Source organism: Cavia porcellus, unplaced genomic scaffold (assembly GCF_034190915.1).
Source record: "Cavia porcellus strain 051 isolate PalLab524CR breed Dunkin Hartley unplaced genomic scaffold, mCavPor4.1 scaffold_6, whole genome shotgun sequence".
NCBI lineage: Eukaryota > Metazoa > Chordata > Mammalia > Rodentia > Caviidae > Cavia > Cavia porcellus.
The window spans coordinates 70,568,558-70,594,662 of NW_026947489.1; the positions used below are offsets into that span (position 1 = coordinate 70,568,558).

General features: G+C 40.7%; 1 protein-coding gene across 3 annotated transcripts in view; it reads right to left on the minus strand.

Moving 5' to 3' along the window:
• Positions 1–26,105, minus strand: part of Psmd11 (proteasome 26S subunit, non-ATPase 11) — a 64,040-nt gene that overhangs the window by 30,503 nt on the left and 7,432 nt on the right. For 2 of the 3 annotated variants that reach the window (XM_063249630.1, XM_063249629.1), the window contains exons 2-4: positions 21,496–21,851; positions 16,144–16,238; positions 5,464–5,565 (exon numbers count right to left, since the gene is read on the minus strand). In XM_063249630.1, the coding sequence (XP_063105700.1) occupies positions 5,464–5,565; positions 16,144–16,238; positions 21,496–21,518 (220 nt within the window). In that variant the 5' untranslated portion in view covers positions 21,519–21,851. Of the gene's footprint in view, positions 1–5,463; positions 5,566–9,032; positions 9,193–16,143; positions 16,239–21,495; positions 21,852–26,105 lie in introns of those variants that run through there. The other variant, XM_003469486.5, reaches the window with a different exon arrangement.

Below are 26,105 nucleotides of genomic sequence, written 5' to 3' on the forward strand. Positions count from 1 at the left end.
GAGGAAGAGGAGGTAGGGGGAAGACACAGAAGGAAAGAAGGGCAGGTAGGCTAATTATGGCTCAGTGTAAAGGCTCTGGATTCAATCCTCAGGACCACTTTAGAAAAAAAAACAGTAAATGTACACATATGCTTGTCAAACAATAAAAATTAGAGAAGATTCCAACTAAACAATTAAGAAAGTATTTTTGGAATGCAGGTTAAAATTACCTTAATGCTACCACCTCTTTAATATTCTCCAATTGTAGACTTACCCTCCTGAGAACTCTAAATCAGGACAACCAAACCTCACCCTCCTGAGAATGCTAATTCAGCATCTCGAATTCTCATTTCCCTGAACAATCAGAGGATGCGGAGGACTGTGTCAGGTACTAAAGGAACTCTGCACTGAGTGGAAAAGTTCATCTTTCCCTCACTCCACAGTTCTTGACCTTTACTCCCAATGTCTAATACTTTTCCCCCACTGCCCCCCTCATTCACCCTCCAACCACACTTTCACTTCTAAGGGACACTCCTGTCACAATCCCACCTGAGATGTGGTCCTATCTCCTTAATCTGTTTAAATCTCTGAAATCTAGCTAAAGATCCACAGTTTTCCATGCTAACTCCATTCCAGTGATCTCTCCTTCTCAAATTCCTTTGTACAATTATGTAACTTTCAATTATATAATGATAGTTTTCTTCGAGGTATGAAACCCAAGGCCTTATACATGGTAAGCAAGTACACTACCACTGAGCTATAGCCCCAGCTCATCATAGTTATATTTTCCTTGTCTGATTTTTGAGACAGGGTCTTGCTATGTAGTTCCAATGGGCCTTAAACTCACTATGAAACCCAGGCTGACCTCAAACTCGTGGCAATTCTCTTACCTAAGCCTCCCTAGTGTTGGGACTACAGGCATGCACCACCACACCTTGCTTCATCAAACCTCTTTTTTTTGTACGAAGGATTGAATTCAGAACCTTACACTTACCAGGTAGGTGCTTATGCAGCTAAGCTACATCCTCGGCTCTCATCATAGCTTTTTAAAGGTATCTAGTGCCATGTTTCTTCTCCCACAGCATTTCCTACTATGCGTGAATAACTGTGACCAATATGTAGTGACAAAAATATTCAGAAAGCAGTCTATTCCAATGTTGGTCAAATTAAACTGTTCTTTTTTGAAACATAAGTATCTCTTCCACATATTTAAAGGGAACAATCATTTATACATGCCTAACTTTCCCTTTCTCCAAACTAAGTATCGTTAGCTATTTGAGTTACTCCTCCGATGTCATGATTTCTGGATTACTTATCTCCTCAATTAGCCTCCTCTGAACAAGCTCTAACTTGGGAAGATACTTGTGCTATGTTGTGGAGAACTGAAAAAAATGACCCAAAAAAGTGTCTAACAGTAGGGTAGGAGGCCTTAATTCTCCTGATCTAGCCACCACATGTAGCATAAAGAGAGCATGCTTTGTCTTTTCCAATAAATACTCTTTGAACAGACTGAGTCCAATAAGGTCTTTCCTGCATACACCACTGTGAAGACAGTAATTCCCTATCTCCCTCTATTTAACTTCATAATGAAACACAACTGAATTTAATATTCTTGGCCATGGCAATTAATGTGAATCTTAATTCTATCCTTCACTATACTGAGTCATCTACAAAAATAAGAATGTCTTTTAAAATGTCTTTAATAATGCTACCAGATGCTGATCAGAAAAACAAGGACAAATCCTTGCAATACTACAGGTTAACAAACTATCCACCTATTAACATATTTTAGATAGTTTATTCAGTCTACTGTAAATCCATAATTTGTACCTGTTGTACTAATATTATGGGAAATGTTCAAATATCCTTACATCAAATATGTAATATATCATTCTTCTAACCTACCAAATGACAAACTCTGTGAAGGGTAATCAGGAAATACTTTTGGCTTTACAGGTTATATAGTCTCTGTGGCAAGTACTCAACTAAGCCACTACAGTATAAAAGTAGTCACAAACAACACGGAAATGAATGGTTGTAACTATGTTCTATAAAACTTCGTAAAAACAAGTGGCACACTCCTGTAAATTTACAGAGCTGAGTTTAAAATAATCTACTCCCAATAAGCCCACTGTTTTAAATACTGAAGTCCCTTAATCAAATAATCTGTCCCAGAACTTTATTGCTGATTTCAATCTGTAGTATCTAAAATTCTTTCATGAGTCAGGTATGATGGCACACACCTATAATCCATGCACTTAGAAGGCTGAAGCAAGAGAATCTCCACAAATTTAAAGCTAGCTTGTGCTACATAGCAAGTCCGAGGTCAGCCTAAATTACTTAGAGACTGTCTCAAAAAGGCAAAAAAGAGGGCTGAGGGTTTAGCTCAGCAGTTTAAGTGCCTGCTTGGCAAACACGAGGTTGTGAGTTTGATCCCTGGTCCCCCCTCAAAAAAAAAAGGCAAAAAGGAAATGAGCAAACAAAAAACCAGATACATTTTCTGTTCTCAGTGACCTTTAAATCGAAGGAAACAAATACATAAAATCTGAAGTATGAATAGGAAAAACTGGTAAATCAACGTATAGGACCCAAGACTTTCTCAGGATTTCTACTATATGTAAACCCGTACTTCCAAACTGTGTTAGAAAATAAAAAGACAGCCGGCGTGGTGGTTCACACCTGTAATTCCAGCACTAGGGAGGCTGAAGTGGGAGGATCGTTACGAGTTTGAGACCAGCCTGGGCTACAAAGTGAGCTCAAGGCCTGCCTGAACTGCATAGCGAGACCCCGTCTCAAAAAAAAAAAAAAAAAAAACACCAGAAAATAAAAAGAAAAGGAAAAGATAGTTGGGCATGGTGGTGCATTCTCAGCATTAGGAGGCTGATGCAAAAGGACTGCTATAGTTCTAGGCCAGCACAGGCTACACAGTGAATTCTACACTAGCCTGAACTGCAGAACAAAACCCTATCTCACACAAAAAAAACACACACTGGAAATATAGCTCAGTGGCACAATAATTGCTTGCTAAGTACAAGATCCTGAGGTTGATTCCTGGTACTAAAAAAAAGGATAAGAACATTTTTTTGAAAACCTTTATAATTCACATGTTAAATTTCAACAGGTTATCTGAGCTGTAATCCCAGCACTCAGAAGGCTGAAGCAAGAGGATCACCTAAGACCAGCCTGGGCTACAAAACAAGCTCAAAGCTAGCCTGAACTGCACAGCGAGACCTTGTCTCAAAAAAAAAAAAAAAAAATCAACAGGCTTAGTGGTATACTCTTAACTAATTAAATATTAGGTCATAAAATAGGAAGGGAAAAGGATTAAGGAATAGAATGAACACAAAATAGAATTTCAAGTAAAACAGTAACATCTTTGTTTAAAAGTTGCTGAAGGGCCAGGGATTTAGCTCAGTGGTGTAAGCACCTACCCCGCAAGCACAAGGTTGTGAGTTCAATCCCTGATACCCAAAAAAAAAAAAAAAAAATTACTGAAGCACTCACTATATATACCATCCACTGTTTTCATTCATGCCAATACATGAAAGCAGAGATTTAGATTATTTCGACAACAGAAAAATCTTAATTTGTTCATGTGATTTTATGATTCCTTTAGGTAAAAATTACCCATAATTACATCAGTAATGGCAAATCTTTTAAAGCTTTCAATAATATAGCCTGCTATAACAAGCATGTCATAAGTTTGCTACCAGAGGATTATGTATTACATGAATGATCAAAACTGTTTAGGGACTGATTGACAAAAGGAATCTTAAATACACTCAACAGGAGAGAAGTCACCTAAGATGAAAAACCCACTACCTACCACTGACAATCCACACAAAATAAAAACAGGAAAGCAACAGCACGAGGCCAGGAGCTCTAAAGTAGAACTTACATGGGTTCAAATCTCAGCTCTGCCAGTTACTAGCTGAGACGGGGTAGGTTACTTAACTTTTCTGTGCTCAGTTCCTTTATGTGTAAAATAACAGTTCCCAACTATTATTTCAAGGTCCCAATGACCTATACTTCCCATATTCTTAAAAGAATAACTAGTTCAGTTCTAACACTCTGGGAAGCTAAGCCTACAGAATTCCAAGTTTGAACCTAGCTTGGTCAATTTAGCAACTTACTAACAGCACATCTCAAATTTTTAAAATAGAAAAATAAAAAAAGGCTAATGTAGCTCAGTGTGAAGGCCCTGGGTTCAATCTTCAGTATCACACACACACACACACACACACACACACACACTCACATAAATAAAATATTCATGCAAACACATTTTTAGAATTTCATGTATCTTTACTCAACTTTCTATTGCTTGAGCCAATAATCAGTAAATTATTTTGAACTGCAAAAGATATTCTCAAATTCAAGAATTTTGCTAGGATATCCCCATCATTCCCTTAGAAAACTATGTAATTTGAAGGAAAGTAATTTATAAGATCACTTGCCAAAGCTTAATCCATTCTAATCAAATAAGCTCCAAATTCACTTCAAAGTTGATAAAAATGACCCATTTTCTTTTTTGTTTTTTTTTTTTTTTGTTTGTTTGTTTTGAGACAGGGTCTTTCTATGCAGTTCAGGCTGGCCTTGAGCTCACTTTGTAGCCCAGGCTGGTCTCGAACTCGAAACAATCCTCCTGCCTCAGCCTCCCGAGTGCTGGGATTACATGCGTGAGCCACTACACCTGGCTGACCCATTTTAATTTTAAGCAAACTTCTCTAGCACTATTACCACTTTACTGGCCAAAGGCCCTTCCTACCCAACAGGATTCCATCCTCACCGCAAGGATATATCCAGCGACACTGTATCATCTCAAGCCCATCCAGCCAACGGTCCAAATGAAACATGAATGTCTGGACAACTATATGCACAAAGGCCTTGGTACATATGGGAAAGTTTTGGGAAGGCATCATTCAATGTCCAATTCATTTGGTATCACGGAAAAAAATCCCTAGCCATTTTCAAGTCAGGGGTCTAAAGTCACTATCCTTAAATACATTACAACTGCTCGGCAAAATCACTGTGTATGTACTGTATATGTACATGACTATACATAAGAGAATACAACAAAACCAGAATATCCTGATAAAAATAGGATTTTCATGTATCTAGAGAATAAAATTCTATCATTACAGAACTAAACTTAAGCCAGGCATAGCAGCACATGCCTATAATCCCACCACTTGAGAGGCTGAAGCACAAGGATTGCCTTGAGTTCAGGCTGGGCTACACAATTAGTTCAAGACCACCCTGAACTATATAGCAAATATTGTCTCAAATCAAAAGCAAAACAACAAAAAAAGAACTTTTAAGTTTAAAGGCCACTTCCTACAGAAAATGGAAGTTCAAAGACATAACAAGTGAATTATATTACAAATGAACTAGGTGTGGAGATGTAATACCATGGTCCTTCCCATTAATAAAAAATGGTAACTTCACTTGGAATTGTGGGTACAACACACTTATAGTACTTACCTGCAGCCTGTCCAGTCTTTGCTAGGAGAGACCCCAGTTCAAGGATGCTTTGCTCTTTGACCTGAACTGCCTCCTCATCATTTTCCTGAATGTCTCGCTTCACTGGAATGGAAAGAAAAATGAAAACTCTCTTAAATTCTGATTTAAAAAAGATTGATGGAAAATTCATCCTCATAAAGAGCCACTAGGTATATTTATCATCAAAAAGCATATTATAGAGCTTTAAAAAAATATTTTTGGGGGGGCTGGGGATTTAGCTCAGTGGCATAAGCGCCTGCCTTGCAAGCAGGCAGTCATGAGTTCGATCCCTGGTACCGATAAAAACAAAAAAGACAAAAAAATATATATATATATTTTTTGGGGGGGCTGGGGATTTAGCTCAGCGGCATAAGCACCTGCCTTGCAAGCAGGCAGTCATGAGTTTGATCCCTGGTACCGATAAAAATGAAAAAGACCAAAAAAAAAAAAATAATAATTTTTTTAAGGAGGCTGAGTCAGGAGGATTAAAGCCAGCATGGGGCACATAATCAGTTCAAAGTCGATCTAAACTACACAGTGACAGCCCATCTCAAAAAAAAAATAAATAAATAAACAAAAATAAATTTTACTTTAGAACTGAAAAATGGACTACAGGAGATTTCTTTTGCCTTTATTATTTTTCAGTATATGTTTGTGATATATAATACAGATATTCCTCATTTAATAACAACCCACCTGTTTAGTGACTTTTGGACTTACGACTCATCTTTTTTCTTTGCAGTCCTATACTTCTTGTTTATAGAGCCTCAATGCTTTTTTGTATAGTATACTTTGGTTTTTCAGTACTATAATTTTTGCTGACTGCACTGTACAGTACAGCACTTTAGCTTTACATTATTGTACATTATAATACTCTATATAAGAATTACACGAATAAAAGCCAAATCTCAAAAAAAAAAAAAAAAAAAACCTTTCTAAATAAGAAAAAGTAAACCAAGCATGATGGCACACTGCAATCCCAGCTCTGGGGAGAATGAGGTAGCAGGATCATTGTGCATTTCAGGCCAGCTGTTGAGTGCCAGGCCAGCCTGAACTACACAATGAGACCGTGTCTCCAAAAGACTAAATAAGGGTGGGCATGGGGGCACACACCTGTAATCCCAACATTTGGCAGAAGACTACCAACAAGGTTGAGGCCAGCCTGGACTACACAGTGAGTTCAAAGCCTGCCTTAACTACATGATGAGACTCTGTCTCAAAAAACTAAAAAACATAAAATAAAAATAACAGTAATAAAACACTAAATACATAAATGTAAAATCATCATGTATATGTAGGACATGCCCAGGAAAGTCATAAAAAGCTAACTGTTCTCCAGCTTTAAGTGTGCTTTTTTATCCTAACCATGAGAATTTCCCTCACCTAAGGAGAGATTTCTGTGGTGGTTTCTTGGTTAAAGCAATTGAAAACAAGACCCTCATACTTACAGTATGACCTCATGATAGTCACTAGGTGACCTAAAGTTATAAAACATTCCTATATGTTTACCTGCCATAAACCAAATGACCAAGCTATTGATGACTACAAAGTCAAAAGATTTTTCAGTAAACTTTAAGTCTGTGGAAAACATCAACTGATGGGTGTGTATGGGATAAACAGTTCTATAAAGCCATTTCACAAAACCACCTCACTAATTTCCAGTAATTCTTAACAGTTACACTCAGAAGGGACTGCCACTTTAAAAGAGATGCAGATCCTATTAAAATAACTCTCTGCTATTTGTCTCACGGTCTTTTTTAAATAGGGTCACTGCTATGCAGTTCAGGCTGGCCTTGAGCTCAATGTGTAGTCCAGGCTACTCACAAATTTGTAATGATCCTCCTGCCTCAGCCTCCCAAGTGCCAGATGATAGGCATGTGCACCATACCTGGCTCTGTCCCACCTTCAAGTGTTAATAATTATTTGAAAACTTGAACATGCAAAATAGCCTCTCCAAGTTTGTAGTGTTAGTAATCGCCACTAGTCACCACTTCTCTTACAAAAGCATCATGACTTGACAAAAACCAAGACTTCGATATTTCATGATGGAGTCTGCAAAAAGTAAGGCTGTTGACCATCATGACTCAAACTTGCTCCTGTAATAGGGAAGCTTTCAGGGAACTCTCTCCAAGTACAATGCCCAAGCAAGAAATACGGTAATGGTAACGTTTACCACAATTTATACTTCTTGGGAAACAAAACATTAGGCACTAGACACAAAAAATTTAAAATGCATGTATCTCACACTGACTGTAAGTATGAGCACATAAAGAATTAAAAAACACACATAACAGCGACTGTGATGAATCTGCTTTTGTAATTGTAACTGATGTAGGACCAGAACTCCAAAAACAAAACACTCTTGACATTAACAGTCTGTCCAAGATGCAGCTGACCTATCTCTCTTCTCTAATGGACCCAAAGACAGAAATCGAGATGTTGTCATTTGTTCTTTCTCTGTGCAATAAGAAGTTACAAAATCCAACAGATCTAATAAGCTAACACAAACACTAACATTCTGGAAGTCCCACAAACACGTGTATTCTCATACTACTTGTTGATCCAAGTGTAATCTCACGGTATATCTAAAAAAATCGCATTACTACAAATGCAGTAGAAACCTGGCCCATGCCCTAACTGAGCCCTTCATGATTGAACAGTGAAAGTCTTCTCAGACATAAACATTTATTTCCCAATGAATCTCTGCAGAAATCGAACGGCTGAAGCTCCCACTTCAACTTTCCTGACGAGTGCAGATGTAAGGCAATCATACCACGGTAATTAGAAATTTTTTTTTTCCTGGTAACGCACGGCCAGCCTGTTCCAGAGTTCCCTGAACTCTGCGGCTGACAACTCACCGAACTAACTTCCAGTCCCGCCAGGGGAGACTGGGACGATTAGTCACCTCCTGAGCCAAGCGCTGCGCCCTCACACTTCAAGGGGCAGGGGAACTTCCTGGCCACCAGTGCAATCAAATGCCAGCGTAAAGAGCGTGTCACCCCTCACTCCCACACTAAGGAAGAAGCCCGCCTTCACTGGTGACTTCTGCCGAGGGCTGAGGAAAAAAGGAACATATCCCAGCAAGTGTCCCGCGAAAGGAAACTTCGAAGCATAGTGAGCGCTCGCGCTCCCACCCGAGCACAGGCGCTGATAACGACGGCGGGAAAAACCCGTCCTGAGCCGGCTGCTCCAGGCCTCTGAGCTGGGCACTCTCCGGCCGGCTCGGAACCAGCCGTCGGCCGGCGCGGCTCCGGGTCCGGGCTCAACAGGGCTGGGGGCCGGCTCGGCCCTCTCACCCATCCCGCGCTGAGTCCGCCGTGAGTCAGCAGCCAGCAGGTGGACGCGCGGGTTGCCTCACGGCTTGCCAGCGGACTGGGACCCCGGGAGCTCCCGGGAGCCCCGAGCGGCCTGCGCCCCCAGCCCGGCCCCCCTCATACACACAGTGAGTCAGCAGCGCCGGAGCCGGCTAGCCCGGCCCCTCTCAGCAGCCGCCGATCGACACAGGGCGAGCTGGCCCGGCGGGGCGGCAGGGACGGCACGGCGACCTTTACCGATAGAGTGGAGGATGTCGATGGAAGCCTCCCGGTCGGTGCTGAGCAGAGACTGGGCTCTCTGGAACTCCACCACCGCTGCCGCCGCCATCTTACCGCTCTCACACAGTCCCCGACCGCGGCCACCGACGCCGGAAACACACGCCCGGAAAACCCGCCCTCACGCCCCTCCCTCGGGGCGCCCGCCTCCTTTCCCAGAGCACCCCGGGAGTTGTAGTCCCGTAGTCCGGCGAAGGGATGAGTGAGGGGAAGAGCGGCGGCCTCTCGCGGTGGGCTGCAAGCTCCCCAGCCCCGCCTAGTGGCCGCTCGCAACAAACAATATCCAAGTCTAGTACCCACCCACCCAGAAAGAGGACCATGAACTCTCCCTGATGGGAGTTTTCCAGCAGCTGGCTAAGTATTCAGTATAAGGGATTGGGCTTTCTTGGCTTCTACATTCAGCACCCCCCCCCTTTTTTTTTTTTTGGTACTGGGACTCAAACTCAGGACCTTGCATTTGCCAGGCAAGCACTTGTGCCCCTGAGCTAGCTATATCCCGGGCCTCGTGACCTTATCAAATTCTTGCTTCATGACCAGGACTAACACCATTCAAATGCATTCAAGTGTCTTTAACACCTGCCACACACACTCGCCAGCCCGTGCTCTTTCTAGGCCTTACCCAGTCTTTGATTAAACCCAACAACGTCAGAGAAAACTGTCTCCCCAAAAAACCTATTCAATCTTTAGACAGAGATACATGTTATAAAATGCATTCACTCAATAAACACTTTTTTGGAGCTCAGTGTGGCAGTGCATACCTATGATCCCAGCACTCTGGGAGGCCGAGGTATAAGGATCGCAAATCTGTGCCTTGCCTAGGCAATTTATCGACTTAAGTAGACCCTGTCTAAAACAAAAATAGAAAAAAGGTTCAGTGAGACCCTGGATTTGATCCCAGTACCGCAAGTAATAAACCATACATATATACATGGTTCTTGGGATTCACACAGAAGTGTCACGCTAACTCCTCAGCTCAAAAAGAAGAAATTTTTCTTTCGATATCTCCAACCCCAACTAAAATCAGTTATCTGAGTTTCATCATTCTTCCTGGAAGCTAAAGAAAGTTTAGCCAGTGTCTTTGCATTTGAGGGCAATAAGCATTTTGCTTAAAGTAATATGATTATACATATAAGGTGTTCAGGGGTTTTTTGGGGGTTTTGAGACAGCATCTCTTTGTGTATTTCTGGCCTTGAACTTACTATGTTGCCCAAGCTGGCCTTAAAACTCACTGCGATCCTTCTGCCTCAGCCTCCCTCCCCAGTTACAGGTATGTACCATGATGCCTGGCCTCAAGCCTTCAGATTTTTGAGTAGTGCTATTTTATTGTATCACAATAAAGGCTTTTTTTGTTTTGTTTTGTCTTTTTGAGACAGGGTCTTGCTATGAGTTCAGGCTGGCTTTGAGCTCACTGCAGCCTAGGCTGGTCTCAAACTCACAATGATCCTTTTGCCTCAGCCTCCTGAGTGTTGGGATTGTAGGCATGAGCCACCACACCCGGTTTTTACAGTAAAGTTTAAACTTCTGCAATCAATTTAGCACAAATATTGTTTTAGAAAATTACTTTTGCAAAAAATAAAAATAAAATTACTCTTGAACATGTTCTTTTATCCCGAATACTGTCTTTTAAGTTCCCAAGGAATTAATACAAATTATTCCTCATTGCATTTCTTTTAAAGTGATTTAACTAATGAACATTTTTTGTGTGGTGCTGGGGATTGAACCCAGGGCCTTGTGCATGCAAGGTAATAATTCTGTCACTGAACCACATCCCCAAACCCTCTTAAAAAATAAAATGGCCAGGGGTTTAGCTCAGCGGTACAAGTGCTTGCCAGGCAAGTGCCAGGTCATGAGTTTGATCCCCGGTACCAAAAAATGAGATATCTGTCAAGGTGTCAGGTAGAAGGGAAAAAAACACTGTAGATGAGCATTGTGGATTAAACTTCAGAAAGTTGCAAAACTGCAGAGGTAGTTCATACAAGGAAGGCATTTCCCCAGGTGAGGCATACTGAGAACTGGTACCTTCTGTCCTATAAAAGGACTTGTAACAGTTACTAACACTTTGCTCCTCTGTGCCTGGATTGGGGAATATCTCCTCCTCTAATCCTCCAACAGTGTTCTCTGAAGAATACATTATTTACTCCTCTATAACAGACAATGAAACTGCAGAAGTTTAAGTGACTCAGTGAAGTTCAAATAGCAGTTGACAGACTGAGAACTAAGGGAATGTGTTCCTAATTCCTGGGTCTATTCAAAAGAAAAGAGGATAACATCTCCATCTGATTCCTGACCTTGTTGGGAAGTTGGAATAACAAGCTTCTAAATTTCTCCCAGCTGTGAGATCGCATGAATTTCCATGTAAGATTAAACCTCTGTAAACCCAGCACGAAAGAGACTGAGGTAGAGGGATTGCAGTGAGTTCAAGGCCAGCTTGGGGTACAAAGTGAGTTCAAGACCAGCCTGAACTGCATTGCAAGACCTTGTCTCAAAAAGACGAAAAGACAAAAAAAAAAAAAAAAAAACCTAAACCTTTTGGCCAGGTATGGTAGCACATATCTGTAGTCTCAGCACTTGGAAGGAAGGCTGAAGCAGGAGGATCACAAGTTAAGAGTCAATCCGAGGGGGCTGGGAATTTAGCTCAGCAGCATAAGCACCTGCCTTGCAAGCAGGCAGTCGTGAATTCGATCCCCGGTACCGATAAAAATGAAAAAGACAAAAAAAAAAGAGTCAATCTGAACTATACAGTTAGACCTTGTTTTTTTTTTTTAAAAAAAAAAAAAAAAAAAAAAAAAAAAAGGGGCTGGGGATTTAGCTCCGTGGCTTAAGTGCCTGCCTGGTAAATGCAAGGTTGTGAGTTCAATCCCCATACCAAAAAAAAAAAAAAAAAAAAAAAGGAATCTCCCTTTCTGAATCTGGTGTGCAATTGATAACGTACCAGGATAGTCTGGCATACTTGTTTGGCATGGTGGTGGTGGTTTGCATTGCTGAGGACTAAACCAAGACCTCAGCATGCTAGGCACTCTGCCATGGAGTCACACTTACAGATCCCCCAAATATAATGGACTACTACAAAACTGAGAAGATAGCTCTAAAAGACGCACCACAGATGGGTGTGGTGGCATGCATGTAATCTCAACTACTTAAGGGCTGAGGAAGGATGATTACGAGTTTGAGGCCAGCCTGTACAATTTAGCAAGGCCTTGTCTCAAAATAAAAAAGTGCTATAGATGTAGTTTAGTGGTACAGTACCCCTGGGTTCTATCACTAGTACTTCACAGGAGGAGGAGGAGGATAAAGGAAGAGGAGGGACAGGTGCAGGAGGAAACTGGTGGGATATGCATGTGAACCCAGCACTCTGAGAGGCAGACATAAGAGGATCACAAATGTGAGCCCAGCTTTACCAATTTAGCAATACCCTGTCACAAAAAAATTAAGGCCAGAGATTTAGTTCAGTGGCACAGTGCCTGCATGGCAAGTGTGAATTCCTAAATTCAATTTCTGGTACTCCCCCCCAAAAAAATTTAAATATATATATATGGCTGGGGAAGTAGCTCAATGCAAAAGCACCTGGTTCAATTCCTAGCACTGCCAAGAAGAAGGAGGGAAAAAAAAAGCTACCAGTTACTAGATCCTTCATTTACCTCCAGCCTCATTCATGAGGACAGAAAAAGTCAAAAGGGGTCAGGGGTTTAGCTTAGCGGCACAAGTGCCTGTCTGGCAAGCACAAGTGAGTTTAATCTCCGCTACAAAAAAAAAAAAAAAAAAAAGTCAAAAGGAATCATCAGAAGAAATCATAGGACAGGACAGCATGCTTACCTAACTACAAAGTGGGTTTACTGCTGGGTGTGGTTTTGTACTCCTGTAATCTGAGCATTCAGGAAACTGAGGAAGAAGTATCACATGAGTTCAAGGCCAGTTCAAAGTCAGCATGAATTACAGAGTGAAGCCTTGTCTTAAAAAAACGAAACAAAAAACCAGTTGAGGATATGACTCAGTGGTACAGTACCTTCCCGGCAAGCACGAGGTCCTGATTTTGATTCCCATTAGCAAAAAAAAAAAAAAAAAAAAAAGAAAAAGAGGGGGTACTACAAAAGATGAGTGTCAGCCTGAATTATAGAATAAGGCCTGAATTACAGAACAAAAAAGAGGGGTTTATACAAATGACAAGTACCTTTTAGATCTTTCTCCCAAGCTAATGAGCCATGCTGATTGTACAAGCCCACCCTTATGTATCTCCAGTTTGAGGATTTGGAGTAACTAGTGTGACAATGGTTACCCATGTCTGGATTGTGTAATTTTGAATTAGGGAAGATGGCTGGTACACTCCAATAGAACAAAGATGAGGGGAGCAATGGGTCAGCCTCAAACACCTGTGTCTGGTATGGCACTACTTCTATGCTGGAAAAAGGATGCTAGAAAAAGATGGGCTATCCAAGATCTTCTTTTGTGTTTTAACTTTTCTGAGTTGTTTTGATTTTGTTTTTTTTTTGAAAGAAGATCTCTATATGTAGTCAAACGCATGGCAATCCTCCTGCCTCAGCCTTCTGAGTGCTGGGATTTCAGTGTCTAACCCAGTTTTTTGTTTTGAACATAGATCCAGGGCATCTTCACTAGGTTAGAGACTATCTCCAGCATCTTTTTTTTTAAATCTTGAGACAAGATGGGACTGGCGATTTAGCTTAGTGGCATAAATGCCTGCCTTGCAAGTGTGTGGTCATGAGTTCAATCCCCGGTACCGATTAAAAAAAAGACCAAAAAAAAAAATGGGGGCTGGGGATTTAGCTCAGCGGCATAAGCGCCTGCCTTGCAAGCACATGGTCGTGAGTTCGATCCCCAGTACCTATTAAAAAAGAATATCAATCTTGAGACAAGAGTTTTACTAATTTTCCCAGCCTGGGTTTAAACTTGTGACACTCCTACCCCAGTCTCCCAGAGTGCTGGGATTACAGGCATGTGTTATTACGCCTGGCCTATATCTAGGACCTTCCTAAAAGGACCTACTCAATAGGGTCATCTGTCAAAGGGAGCAGAGGCTTCAGGAGGCAATTCCTTGAGGGATCCTGAGTCCTAGGCAGAGTGCCTCCATAAAAATTGCCTGTAAGAAATAACCAGCACTGGTTTCTGCCTCGGATGTCATCAGTACCAATACTTTTCCATCTAACTCAAAACTATCTCTGCCACCCAGAGACAATAAAGTGAAAGAGAATGAAAAGGGTAAAAATGCAAAATAAATCCAAGTTTCAACTGCCTGACAAGGGCTTTAGATACGAAAATGAAGTGTTGATTTTGGCTAGACTGGGTTTTTAATCATTGCAAGTAATGTGAATGTGTACAGGTGAGTATGCAGGTGTGTGCCTATAGTGTCAGCTACTCAGGAGGCTGGGGAAAGGAGACAGCTTGAGCCCAGTTCTGAAGTAGCCTAAGCAACACAGCAAGACCCCTTCTCTCTCTCTTTTTTTTTTATTTCAATTTTGATCCCTTTCTGAAAGGACCCCTTCTCTTAAAAGGGAGATTGAGATTTGCCCAAGCTGGTATTCATCAGAAGGGAGATCCAGCAGAGCATGGATGTAATTTGTACCCCCATCAACTTCTTAGTTTGTTAATTTCATGATGGCACACACCTGCAATTCCAGTACTCAGAAGGCTGAGGCAGAAGGATCATGAGTTTGAAGCCAACCTGGACTACATAATGAGACTGTCTATACACACATGCATACATACATACATACATACATACATAATTTCTAACGGATCAGAGGTACTGAAAGATTTAGTGTCTGATGCCTGTTTTCTAGTCCATAAATGGCACCTTTTGTGTACTCACATGGTAGGAGGAGGGTAACTCTGGTATTAATCTTGTTCATGAAAGTTCTCCCATCATGATCTAATTACCTTGTTGCCCTGCCCTCATTTTGTACCACCTACTCTACCTACCTAAATTTCTGCCCGACCCCAATTTTATTTTTGAGGATAGGATGCTGTAGGTGGGAGGTAACTTGCTGGATCTAAGATAGCTGTCAGACAGACTGCCAGATTATGATGATAACTTCATCATAATCATAGGCAGGTGGTGGCATAGGACTGACTCAGGAGGCTGATGCAGAAGGACTGCTATGAGTTTGAGACTAACCCAGGCTATCTAGTGAGTTCAAGACCAGCCTGAACTGCATAATGAGATAGCCAGAAACTGTCTCAAAAACACCTCCCCCATCTAAGCTGAAGCAAACAAAAAATTATCACATCTACATGCTAAATATATACCCCAGTGCCATAATTGACAGTTACCACTGTCATGACTGGAAAAAACCATAAAAGCAGAAAGAGGTGGCACCTAAATTCTGGGAAAAACTCTGCTCACAGCCAGAAAATACATGAATATAGTACTTTTCCCCTTTATTAGCTTATTTGCCTCCCTCATTTCCTTTATTCTCTATGAATTCCCTTAGTGAGTAGGGAAGTTGATATGAGAGTTTATGTTCCACTTCTCCCTTTCTTGGCCAATAGTCCTCACTTCTATGCAATAGGTGCCTGGTCATGTTACTGGTTTCACAATTGTTTATTTGGTTGTGTTTTTTTAGGGGGGAATGGAGGTGGTTGTTGTTTTGGTTTCACAATTCTGAGAGGAAAATAGGACCCATTCTGGAGTCAGAAATTGTTAACAACTTCCCAAAGTTCCCACCTTCTAAAACCATCACATTGATGATTAGGTTTTCAGAATTTGGGAGGCAACACAAATATTCAAACCAAAGCAATATTTATTATGGGACTATCATCTGCTCAATTTCTGAGATACTTGTATTATTAGTCAAGGTTTGCTAGAGAAATGGCACCAATAGTACGTAAATAGGTAGGTGGACAGATACAAGAGATTATCATAGGAATCTGTTCACATGTTGGTGGAGGCTGGAAAGTCCCATGATCTGCCATCTGCAAGCTGGAAAATCAGGAAACCAATAATAGAATTCAGTCCAGTCTGAAGGTCTGAGAATCAGGGATTAATGGCACCCAAGCAGAAAGAGCACTGCTGTCCAGGGGCAGCAGGAAGAATCTGCCCTCAAGCAGACACTGAACTCACCTTTCCTCTGCCTTTTTCTTCTATGCAGGCCTTCAATGGGCTGGGTGGAAGCTGTTTTCTTTACACACTGAAGACAGCTATTTTCTTTACTCAGCCTACAAAATGTTTTGTGGAAATACTCACAGACATGCTAGACAAACTGTCTTACCATCTGTATGGGCAGGCTTAGCCCAGGCAATGAACCAACACAGTTTCTAAGTGGAATCCTCTATTCTCCAACCATCGCCATCACAATTTATTAGCTTGCGTGCTCTCTCTCTAGTAATATTCCTCAGGGTTCACAATTCCTTTGTTGTTTTGTCTGTTTTTTTGAGATGGATCTCGCTATACAGTTCAGGCTGCCTTGAGCTCACTATGTAGCCCAAACTGGCCTTGAACTCATGATCCTCCTGCCTCAGCATCCCAATTACTGGGATTGCAGGCCTGCACCATCTCAGGCCTGGCAGGGTTAACAGTTCCGCACTAGCTCTTCTAAAATCTCTTAAGATTATGACTGAAGAGTGATGCTACACATGAATTTTCATTGCTCCTCCTATTTGGAGCTACACAGCGATCTCTTGAAGATGCAGGAGGCATATAGGACTAGTTTATTACATTAGTCATCTCTTGTCATTCCTCCTTTTTACCCCAGGTCCAAGAGAATGATCTCTATACTTTTTTCTCTTTCAAGTCAAATAATCAGTCAGAAAAAGCACAGGTTTTGCAAACACTAATTTTCTTTCAATTTCCAAGCCAGTCTTTTATTTAATTAGTATTTTTTGAGACAGTGTTTCACTATGGAGATGAGGCTGGCCTCAAACTCACAGTGACCCTCCTGCCTCAGCCTCCTAAATGTTAGGATTACAGGTGTGTACCACCACATCCAACCCAGGTCAGTCTTTTAGTAGTTAGAGACTATAAGAGTTTTATTTCTCTGGTCTTTGTTTTTTCTTCAGAAAAACAAGGATAAAAAACAAGTTGTTGAAATGGTATAAAATAAGCCAGGCAAAGTGGCATATCCTGTAATCCCAGCACTGTAGGTTGAGGCACAAGAATTTCAAGTTTAAACCCAACTTGGACAATTTTGTAGCAAGACCTACCCCAAAGTAAAAATTTTTTAAAAGATTAGGGGTACAACACAGTGTGAAGGCCTTCAATTCAACCTCTGGTAGTGGAAAAAAATTATAAATGAGGCAAGATAATATGGAACATAGTGCACAAATATTTTCTTTCTGCACAGAAATGTCATTACACAATACTAAGAAGTAACTATATATAAAAAAGGTAACAGTCAGGGATCAGTACTTAGTGGTCACCTGTCACTGGCTATACAGGTAACCAGTGTCCCTAAGGTTAAGGAGACTATGTGTCATTATCATAAATGTGACATTTTCAGTGTCACCAGAATCTCCCACCCACCTCTTGCAGTTGTCATCATTCTGTTTGTTGCCCATTTGCAAGTGTTTAGGGCTTCTTCCATGTGTCTAATGTTCCAGGACTCATGAGAGTCTGTTTAATATCCCTCTTCCTGCGGCGGACAAATTCAAGTCTGACCACTTTGTCCCTTACTCCCTTACGTGCTCTCCCCTCAGCTGATTCCTTTCCTTTTCTTCTGTCTCCCTGTCCCTCTCTCAAACATGCTACATTCTTAAAATAAAAAACAACGCACATTCCTTCCCACCTCAAAGTTTTTATATCCCCTCTTCCAGTCTCATCCAAAGGTCCTTTCCACAGGGAGGTCTTCTGCGTCTCCTCAATGGAAGTGGCCTTGTAAGCCTGGCAGCCCATCAGCCATCATCTTACTCTACTGGTTTCCTTCTTTCCAGTCAACCTGGTCTATCAGCTTATGATTTCACTCATTTAAAGCTCATCTCCCTCCCAATGTTGCAGTGGTCTCATTAATCCTGTTCAGTTACAGTCCCCACTCCTGCAACACTGGCTTCACAGGGCAACAACTCAACGGTTGTTAGATAAGTGCTGGTAGCTGTCCTGTCACAACATCTGCTGCTCTAAGTGTCCATGTTCTATGTGACTTTTTCACCTTAGCCATTCCTGATTAGATGGGGTAAGAATGGAGGAGCTGTCACCAACTAGCCAGTTTCCAGGTACTGGGTCCCCAAATACTTTTTTTATTTTGTAGGTTTTTTTCCCTTTGTAGTTCAGGCTATTTTCAAACTTGCTATGTAGCCCAGTCTGGCTTTTAACTCATGGTGATCCTCCCGCCTCAGCTTCTCAAGTGCTTGGGACTACCAATGTGTGCCACCACACCAGGTTCATAAGTCCTAGCTTGGAAAGATTAGCTGAGTCTGTCCAACTAAGAGACTCAGAAACTGGTCTGCCAAAGAAATTCAAATCAAAATCTGTTACTTGGAATTAAACACACAAGGTGATAGATAGAAAACCGCAGACAAGTAAGGAGACACAGGAATATGATGAAGAAGGCAACCTCAGTTCCTAATAAACTTTCAGTTATCCTGTCCTACTCCCATCCCACAGTTCACACCATAGCTCCTGTTCCTAGAACATTATTGTCTGGTTTTTTTTGTTGTTGTTTTTTTAATCAGTACGAGGGATCGAACTCACAACCGCCTGCTTGAAAGGCAGGTGCTTATGCTGCTGAGCTAAATCCCCAGCCCCATCCTGGAACATTATGATATGTCCTCTTCCTTCTTATCACATCAAGAAAAAAGATTCAGTGTGGTGGAATTGTGTCTTTTATGACTCCCGGATATGTTCCCTTCTTATTAAAAAATGAGAGAAAAGTAGATATGTAGGTTTTCTTAAATTTATTTTTTTTTCTTAAATTTATTTTTATGATTACATTTGAGTTACAGCCAATGCTTCTCCTTCCCATTGAGGGCAGTGTTGCAAAATTGCCTTTGAAAAACAGAGCCAGTTGGGTAAGGTGATATATACCTGTAAACCCAGCACTGTGGAAGGCTGAGGCAGGAGGACTGAATGTTCAAACTTAGCCTAGGCAATTTACTGACTTGGTGAGACTCTGTCTAGGAAGGAAGGAAGGAAGGAGGGAAGGGAAGGAAGGAAGAGGGGTTGGGGAGAGGAGTGAAGCAGAGGAGAAGAGACAACAAGGAAGAGAAAAGTAAAAAGAGTAGAGAGAAAAGAAAGAGCTGAGCATGGTGATGAATGCCTGTAATCCCAGCATTTGGGAAGCTGAGGCAGGAGGATCATCATGAGTTTGAGACCAGCTAGGGCTAAGGCCAGCCTTAACTGTGTAGTGAGACTCTGCTTCAAAATAAGTAAATATTTCACTTTTGAATGCTTCCTACTCATCCAGAGTAGTTGTCTCTCTTTCCCCTCCCCATCTTTAAATAAATGATCTTTTAAAACTATCTTTTATATTGAATAAATGAAACATTTGACATAAAAGTGCATCTTATTGAACAAAGCAATCTTTGTTGACCTAAAAATATTTTGTATTTAGAGGGGATATAACTTGCTATTCTCTGTAAGAAGAAATGGGAAAAAAATGTACATTGCTTACATTCCAGAAAGCTAAAGACCTTTGTTCAAACAAAATGCCTCAAAAAATTTTTTATTAAAAAAATGCCTCGAGGGACTGGGGATTTAGCTCGCAGAATAAGCACCTGCCTTGCAAGCAGGCAGTTGTGAGTTCAATCCCCGGTACCAATAAACAACAACAAAAAAAAGCCTCGATTTTTTTTTTTTTGGTACCAGGGAATGAACTCACAACCTCTTGCTTGGTAGGCTAGGAACTGTGTCTAACTAAGCTATAGCCTCAACTCTCAAATTAAACTTGACCTGCTTTGTTTTCTACAATAAGTTATCATCACCCAGAGCTAAGCATACTGGCACTCTGGAAGGTTCAGATAGGAGGGTCACAAGTTCAAACCCAGTTTGGGCAATTTAGAAAAATGCTGTCTCAAAAAAAAAAAAGGCTCGGTGTATCTCAGCATGAAGGCCCCAGTTCACTGAAGTTAGGGGTGGAGGTACTAATCTTTATGTAACAGACACCTCTTTGAATAGTTTAAATAGGGATTTTACTGAACATCCAGCATATACCTTCCCTGCACACATGCCAGTTTTTGCCTATTTCTGTACCTGTTAGAACTTTTCATTCCAGGAGTGGAGACTGAAACCTGTGCCACCACACTGAACTACAAGCCCAGCATTTTTGTTTTCCTTTCTTGTTTTTGTTGTGGAATTTTGAGATGCATCTCTCTGAATTCCTAAATTGCCTCAGGCTGACCTCAAATTTGAGATACTCCTGCCTCACCCTCCCAGAGTGCTTGGGTTCCTGGAATGTACCACCTTGCTTGGCTTTATACTGACAAATTTTTTTTAAATCAAGTATGAAAAACTAATCTTTTACAGAAGAGTGGAATCAGCTCCAACTTTTTGTAATGATATAGAGTTCCCTGTTCTAATATAGCATTTTCTATTTGTTATTCCCCTTCCTCTTTCTTTTTCTTCAAACTAAATTGAAAGATTTCTATATCCCATCTTTAAACTATGTGTTTGAAAACTATAGATTTTGTTTTGTGTTGTGGTTACTCTTGATTTTATTTTTTGGTTTCTGAGATAGGGTCTCACTGTGAAGCCCAGGCTGGGTTTGAACTTGTGGTGATCTACCTGTCTCAGCCACCTAAATTCTGGGCTTTCACTCTGAGTGAAATCATTTCATTTTTATCATTTTTATATCTTTTTTTAGTTTTCGGTACTGGGGATTTAATTACATACCCAGTCCTTTAATTTTACTATTTATTATCTATCAGTGAGGATTTAGCTCAGTGGCTCAAGCACTTGCCTGGAAAGTGCAAGGTTGTGAGTTCGAGCCCCAATACAAAAAAATAGGAGAGGAATATTTATTTATTTATTTGCTTTGAGACAGGATCTCACTAAAACACTAAACTGCCAGCACCTGACTTGAACTTGCTATTCTCCTGCCTTAGTCTCCCATAGTGCTGGGATTCAGTCTGTGGCACCAGAGCCAGTTTCACTCATTTTTAAGAGCCTAAGAGTACCCTAAGTTCAACATATTTGGCAACTGTTGATTTAAACTTTTACTTTAGGTTTCTTTTTGTAGATTTTTAATCACAAAAAAATCTACAGTTATGCCAGAAATTATGGCACATGTGTGTAATGTCAGCAGGACAGTCACTGTTTGAGGTCAGACTGAAATATATAGTGGCATCCTGTCTCAAAAAACAAAAAACAAAACAAAAAAATCAATTAAATTTACTGACCTAGCACTTGGGGGGCTAAGACAGGAGAATCGTGAGTTTGAGACCGACCTGGGCTACAAAGTGAGCTCAAGGGCAACCTGAACTGCATAGTGAGATCCTGTTTCAAAAAAAAAGAAAAAAATTAAAATAAAATAACAAACTTACTGACCTGTTAAATCTTTCTATGTTCATACTGTGCCACCACTCTTCCCATGTAAAAATTGTTTTGGTCTCTCACATCTCTCTGGATTCATCTTTCTTCTTGTAGAGGTGGTATGTCTTCTTAGGTGAGGATTTATATTAAACTCTCATTTCTAGACATGTCTGCAATTAGCATTCATTATTGAGGGTTACCTATGTATGCATAAAGTTCCAGATTTGACATAGTTTTGCTTGGTATTTGAGAGATCTTCCTTTTTTTTTTCTGGTCTTTATTTTTAGGATTAAAAGCTGGTTGACAGTACAGCTGGCCCTTTGTAGATAGTCTTTCTTCTTTTTCTTCTTTTTCTTCTTTTTTTTCTAAATCTATTTTATTCAAGGAGAAAAAGAAGAAGAAAAAAACTAAAACAAAATTTTAAAACACATCCATAAGGGTTTTTTCTGGTCTTTATCCTGATGTTTACAGTACACAATGCTGTGCCATGGTAAAGGATTTAGCATTATCCCTGCCTGGTCCCTGAGCAGCACAACTAATTAGAAAACTTAACATTTTATGAATTTAAAAAATATTCAGTGTTCACAAATAGTATATGCCATTTCCTCTCTTAATATGAAGTATCTGAGTGTTTTTGAATGAAAGATTAAAGTTTATCTGCTTTTTTTGGGGGGGGGGCTGGGGATCAAACTTAGGACCTCACGCCTATATGCTGCTGAGCTAAATTCCCAGGCCAGTTTATCTGCTAAGTCTACTTTTTTTTTTTTTGTCTTTTTCCTTTTTATCAAGTACTGGGGATTGAACTCATGACTGCCTGCTTGCAAGGCAGGCGCTTATGCCTGCTAAGCTAAATCCCCAGCCCCACTAAGTCTACTTTTGAGGCTGGGGATTTAGCTCAGTGGCATAAGTGCCTGCCTTGTAAGCATGAGACTTGAGTTCCATCCCCTGTATCGATTTTTTTTTTATTGGTACTGGGGATTGAACTCATGACCGCCTGCTTGCAAGGCAGGTGCTAATGCCGCTGAGTTAAATCCCCAGCCCTGGTATTGATTATTTTTAAAAAAGTCTGTTTTCTTTTTCTTACCCCACTATAGATCTGCAGCTGCCTTCCACTGCTCCTCCAGGGCCTCCAATCAACAACTAAGGCATACATAGTGTTTGGAGCCTACTGTTCTTTTTTTTTTTCTATACATTTTCTTTAGTGAAAGCCTACTGTTCTGATTATATTAACATCTCCATTCAGTCTCTAAGGCAACAGGCTATTTGCTTCCTTCTGATCAAAAAGTCCTGTTTTTTTTTTTTCTTACTTTCATCATGTCAAGCAGAGTCAATACTATTATCAGCCTGATTTCACAAAGTAAAGTTCACTTCAGGCTCTGGCTTTGAGCAATATTCCTAGCTCTAGTTTGCCACTGTTTTGAAGCTCTCAAGGAGGGCTGGTGTGATGGCAAGGGTCACAATACAGTGCACCTCTCATCACAGACCCAGAGTTTGTTTAAAATTCTCTAGTGAGTCTCACTCATCTTTAGGGCTTCTCTCTCATTTACAGTCACATAAATATTTGGATTTTATCTTTTTAAATATGTAGTTATTTGGGGGCTGGGGATTTAGCTCGGCGGCATAAGTGCATGTAAGCCTTGTAAGCGCATGGTCGTGAGTTCGATCCCTAGTACCGGGAAAAAAAAAATGGATCCCTAGTACTGGGAAAAAAAAAAAAAGAAAAAAGAAAAAAAAAATGGATCAAATATGTAGTTATTCAAGGCAGAAGAATTCTATTGAAGCATAAATTCACATCTCAATCAGAAATCATACATTATTACTACATTTTAGAAAATGAAAAACGGGGCTGGGAATAGCTCAGTGGCTTAAGGGCCTACCTGGTAGGCACAATGTTTTGAGTTTGATCCCTGGTGAAAGAAAGGAAGGAAGGAAGAAAAAAAGGAAAAAGAAAGATGTGGGCTGGAGATGTAGCTCAGTAGCAAATGCTCAACTAGCAGGCAAAAGGTCCTGGGTTCAAGGAAAAGAAAGGGTGGAGGAGAGAAGGTAAGAAAGGGGAGGAGAGGAAAGGAAAGGAAAATGAAGAGAGAAAGAACAAAGGAAGAGGGAGGAAAGAAGAAAGAGGAAGGAGGAGGAAAAGAGGGGGAGAGGGCCAGTGATACAGCTCAGTACCACAGTATCTGTCTGGCAACTTCAAGATCCTGAGTTTGATTCCTGGTACAAAGAGAGAGGGAGAACGAGAGGGACAGAGTAGAGGGAGAGGGGGAGACAGAGAGAGACAGACAGAGAAGGGAGACGGAAAATATGAATGAATATATTTTGTAATTAGAAAAATTAAACTTTTTAACCTTTATTCTTTACTATGTATTTACTATGACAGGCAAATAAATAGCAGAGCCACAGAAATAAAGAAGAGCCACGTTCTCCTAGAAAAATATGGAAAAGCCTTCAATCACTTCAACTGGTTGCTGGCATGCTAACATTTTCTGTGGGTTTCCTGGAGCCAGAAGGAATGCTGTGAAAGGAAACATTCAGTCACATCCATGAGCCTGTGAGAAGAGACCAGTCATGCGATGCTTGCCAGAAGGGCCGATCAGAATGCAATGAGCAGCTGTTCTGCAGTGGTACAGTACAAGCATACCTCTGGGGGACGCACAAACTAACTTAGGCTTGCTTCAACCTATGTCTCTTTGGTCCACCTGTCCTTTGTCATACATAGAAACTGAGCTGCTTTAACAGAGAGAGTCGTAAGAGACAGCTAGCAGCAGATGGTGAAGAATAAACTGGTTTATGAGTTCATGGGAAACACTGTTACAGTAAATAAAGCAGTCCAGGGGCTGAGGATTTAGGTCAGCAGCATAAGCACCTGCCTGGCAAGCTCAATGTCATGAGTTCGAACCCCGGTTCAAAAAAAAAAAATTCAGTAAAGCAGTCCCTAATGAACTTGTAACAGCTAGGCTGAAAAGAGCATCACTTCTCAAACATGGAGTATGACAGAGAAAGTGAGAAAAAGCCAAGAACTCAGATACAAAATGTATACTACAATCAGAATAAGCGGCTGGGCTGTAGCTCAGTGGCACAGTGCATGCTTAACATACACACACCAGACCCTGGCTCAGTCTTCAAAACAACAGAAAAGAAGGGAAAAAAAATCAGAATGGATTCAAATGCTGAGGACAGGAAATAAGACCACAGCCTAAAGTTAAGCCCAATGCTGGGTGAAACTAAGTGTTCTAGCTGTGGAAACCAAATAGGTAGGCCTGTACAAACATCTGGAGGATGAGACTATCACGTGTTAATATTTCAGGGCTATGCTCTAATTCTTTGTAATTAGAGTAGGCATTAATTTACAAATAGACTATAGAAACCTGCCTGGGGGATCTAGCACAGCACCTACCTGGCAAACACAAGATCCTGAGTGTGAGTTCTGAAACCAAAAAAAGAAAAAGAAAAAGAAAAAAAAAAAAAGGAAAACTGTCTGTCTCAAGAAAAAAAAATTTCTTTTTCAAAAAGAAAAGAAATATGGATATAAATTTGAGGGTTTGTTTCCTTCTTTTTGAAACAGAGTTCTGCTATGCACTTCAGGCTGGCCTTGAACTCACTATGTAAACCAGACTGGCCTCAAATTCATGGCCATTTTCTGCCTCAGCCTCCCGAGTGCTTGATTACAGGCATGAGCCACCATACCCAGATCAAAGTGTTATTAAAGACAAATTCACCGTTCTTTTTTTCCCACTTGTCAAATGTCTTTTTTTTTTTTCCTTTTGAGACAGAGTCTCATTATGCAGTCTAGTGGCCTTGAACTCACTGTGTAGCCCATGCTGACCTCGAATTGGCAGTGATACTCCTGCCTCAGCCTCCCAATTGCTGAGATTACAGTCATGCACTATCATGCTTGGCATTCAAATATTCGTCAAAACAATGCATCCTGGATTCATGCTAGAAACCACTAATTTTGCCCCCCCCCAAAAAAAATCAAAAGAAAGTTACTTCAGATCCAAACGTGCTAGTTAAAATTAAGACCATTAGATTATAAAAAAAAAATCCTAAAACAAACCCATGTATAATAACTTCAAAAAGCTGGGCATTGTGGCACACACCTGTGATTCCAGCACTAGGGAGGCTGAAGCAGGAGGATTGCCGTGAGTTCAAGGCCAACCTTGGTTACACAGCAAGACCTTGTCTCAAAACATCAACAAAAAAAAACCTCAAAAAAGTTTCAAAGTACAATTTTACAAGTTTCTCAATTCCAAAAAATAAAAATTTATGGTCAAACAAATGTCACGTATGGACCAGAAATGATTGCTTTATGATATGTATGATCACAAAGTGCAGGTTTTGAGTAGTTAAGCAGCACAGACAGGATATTAGCTAATTAGAATGGTTGCTGGCAAGGTGAGTTCCATTCCCTAGAATGCTGGGCATGGTGGTACACATCTATAATCCTAACAATCAGGTGGCTGAGGCAGAAAGATCATAAGTTTGAGGCCATTCTAGGCTACATATTGAGTTCAAGGCCAGTTTGAAATACATAGTAAGACCCTGTCTCAAAACAAACCAATAATAATAATAATAATAAATTATTGCCCAGAAAAGTTTTTTAAAGTTATTGCCTAGAATGAGTCCAT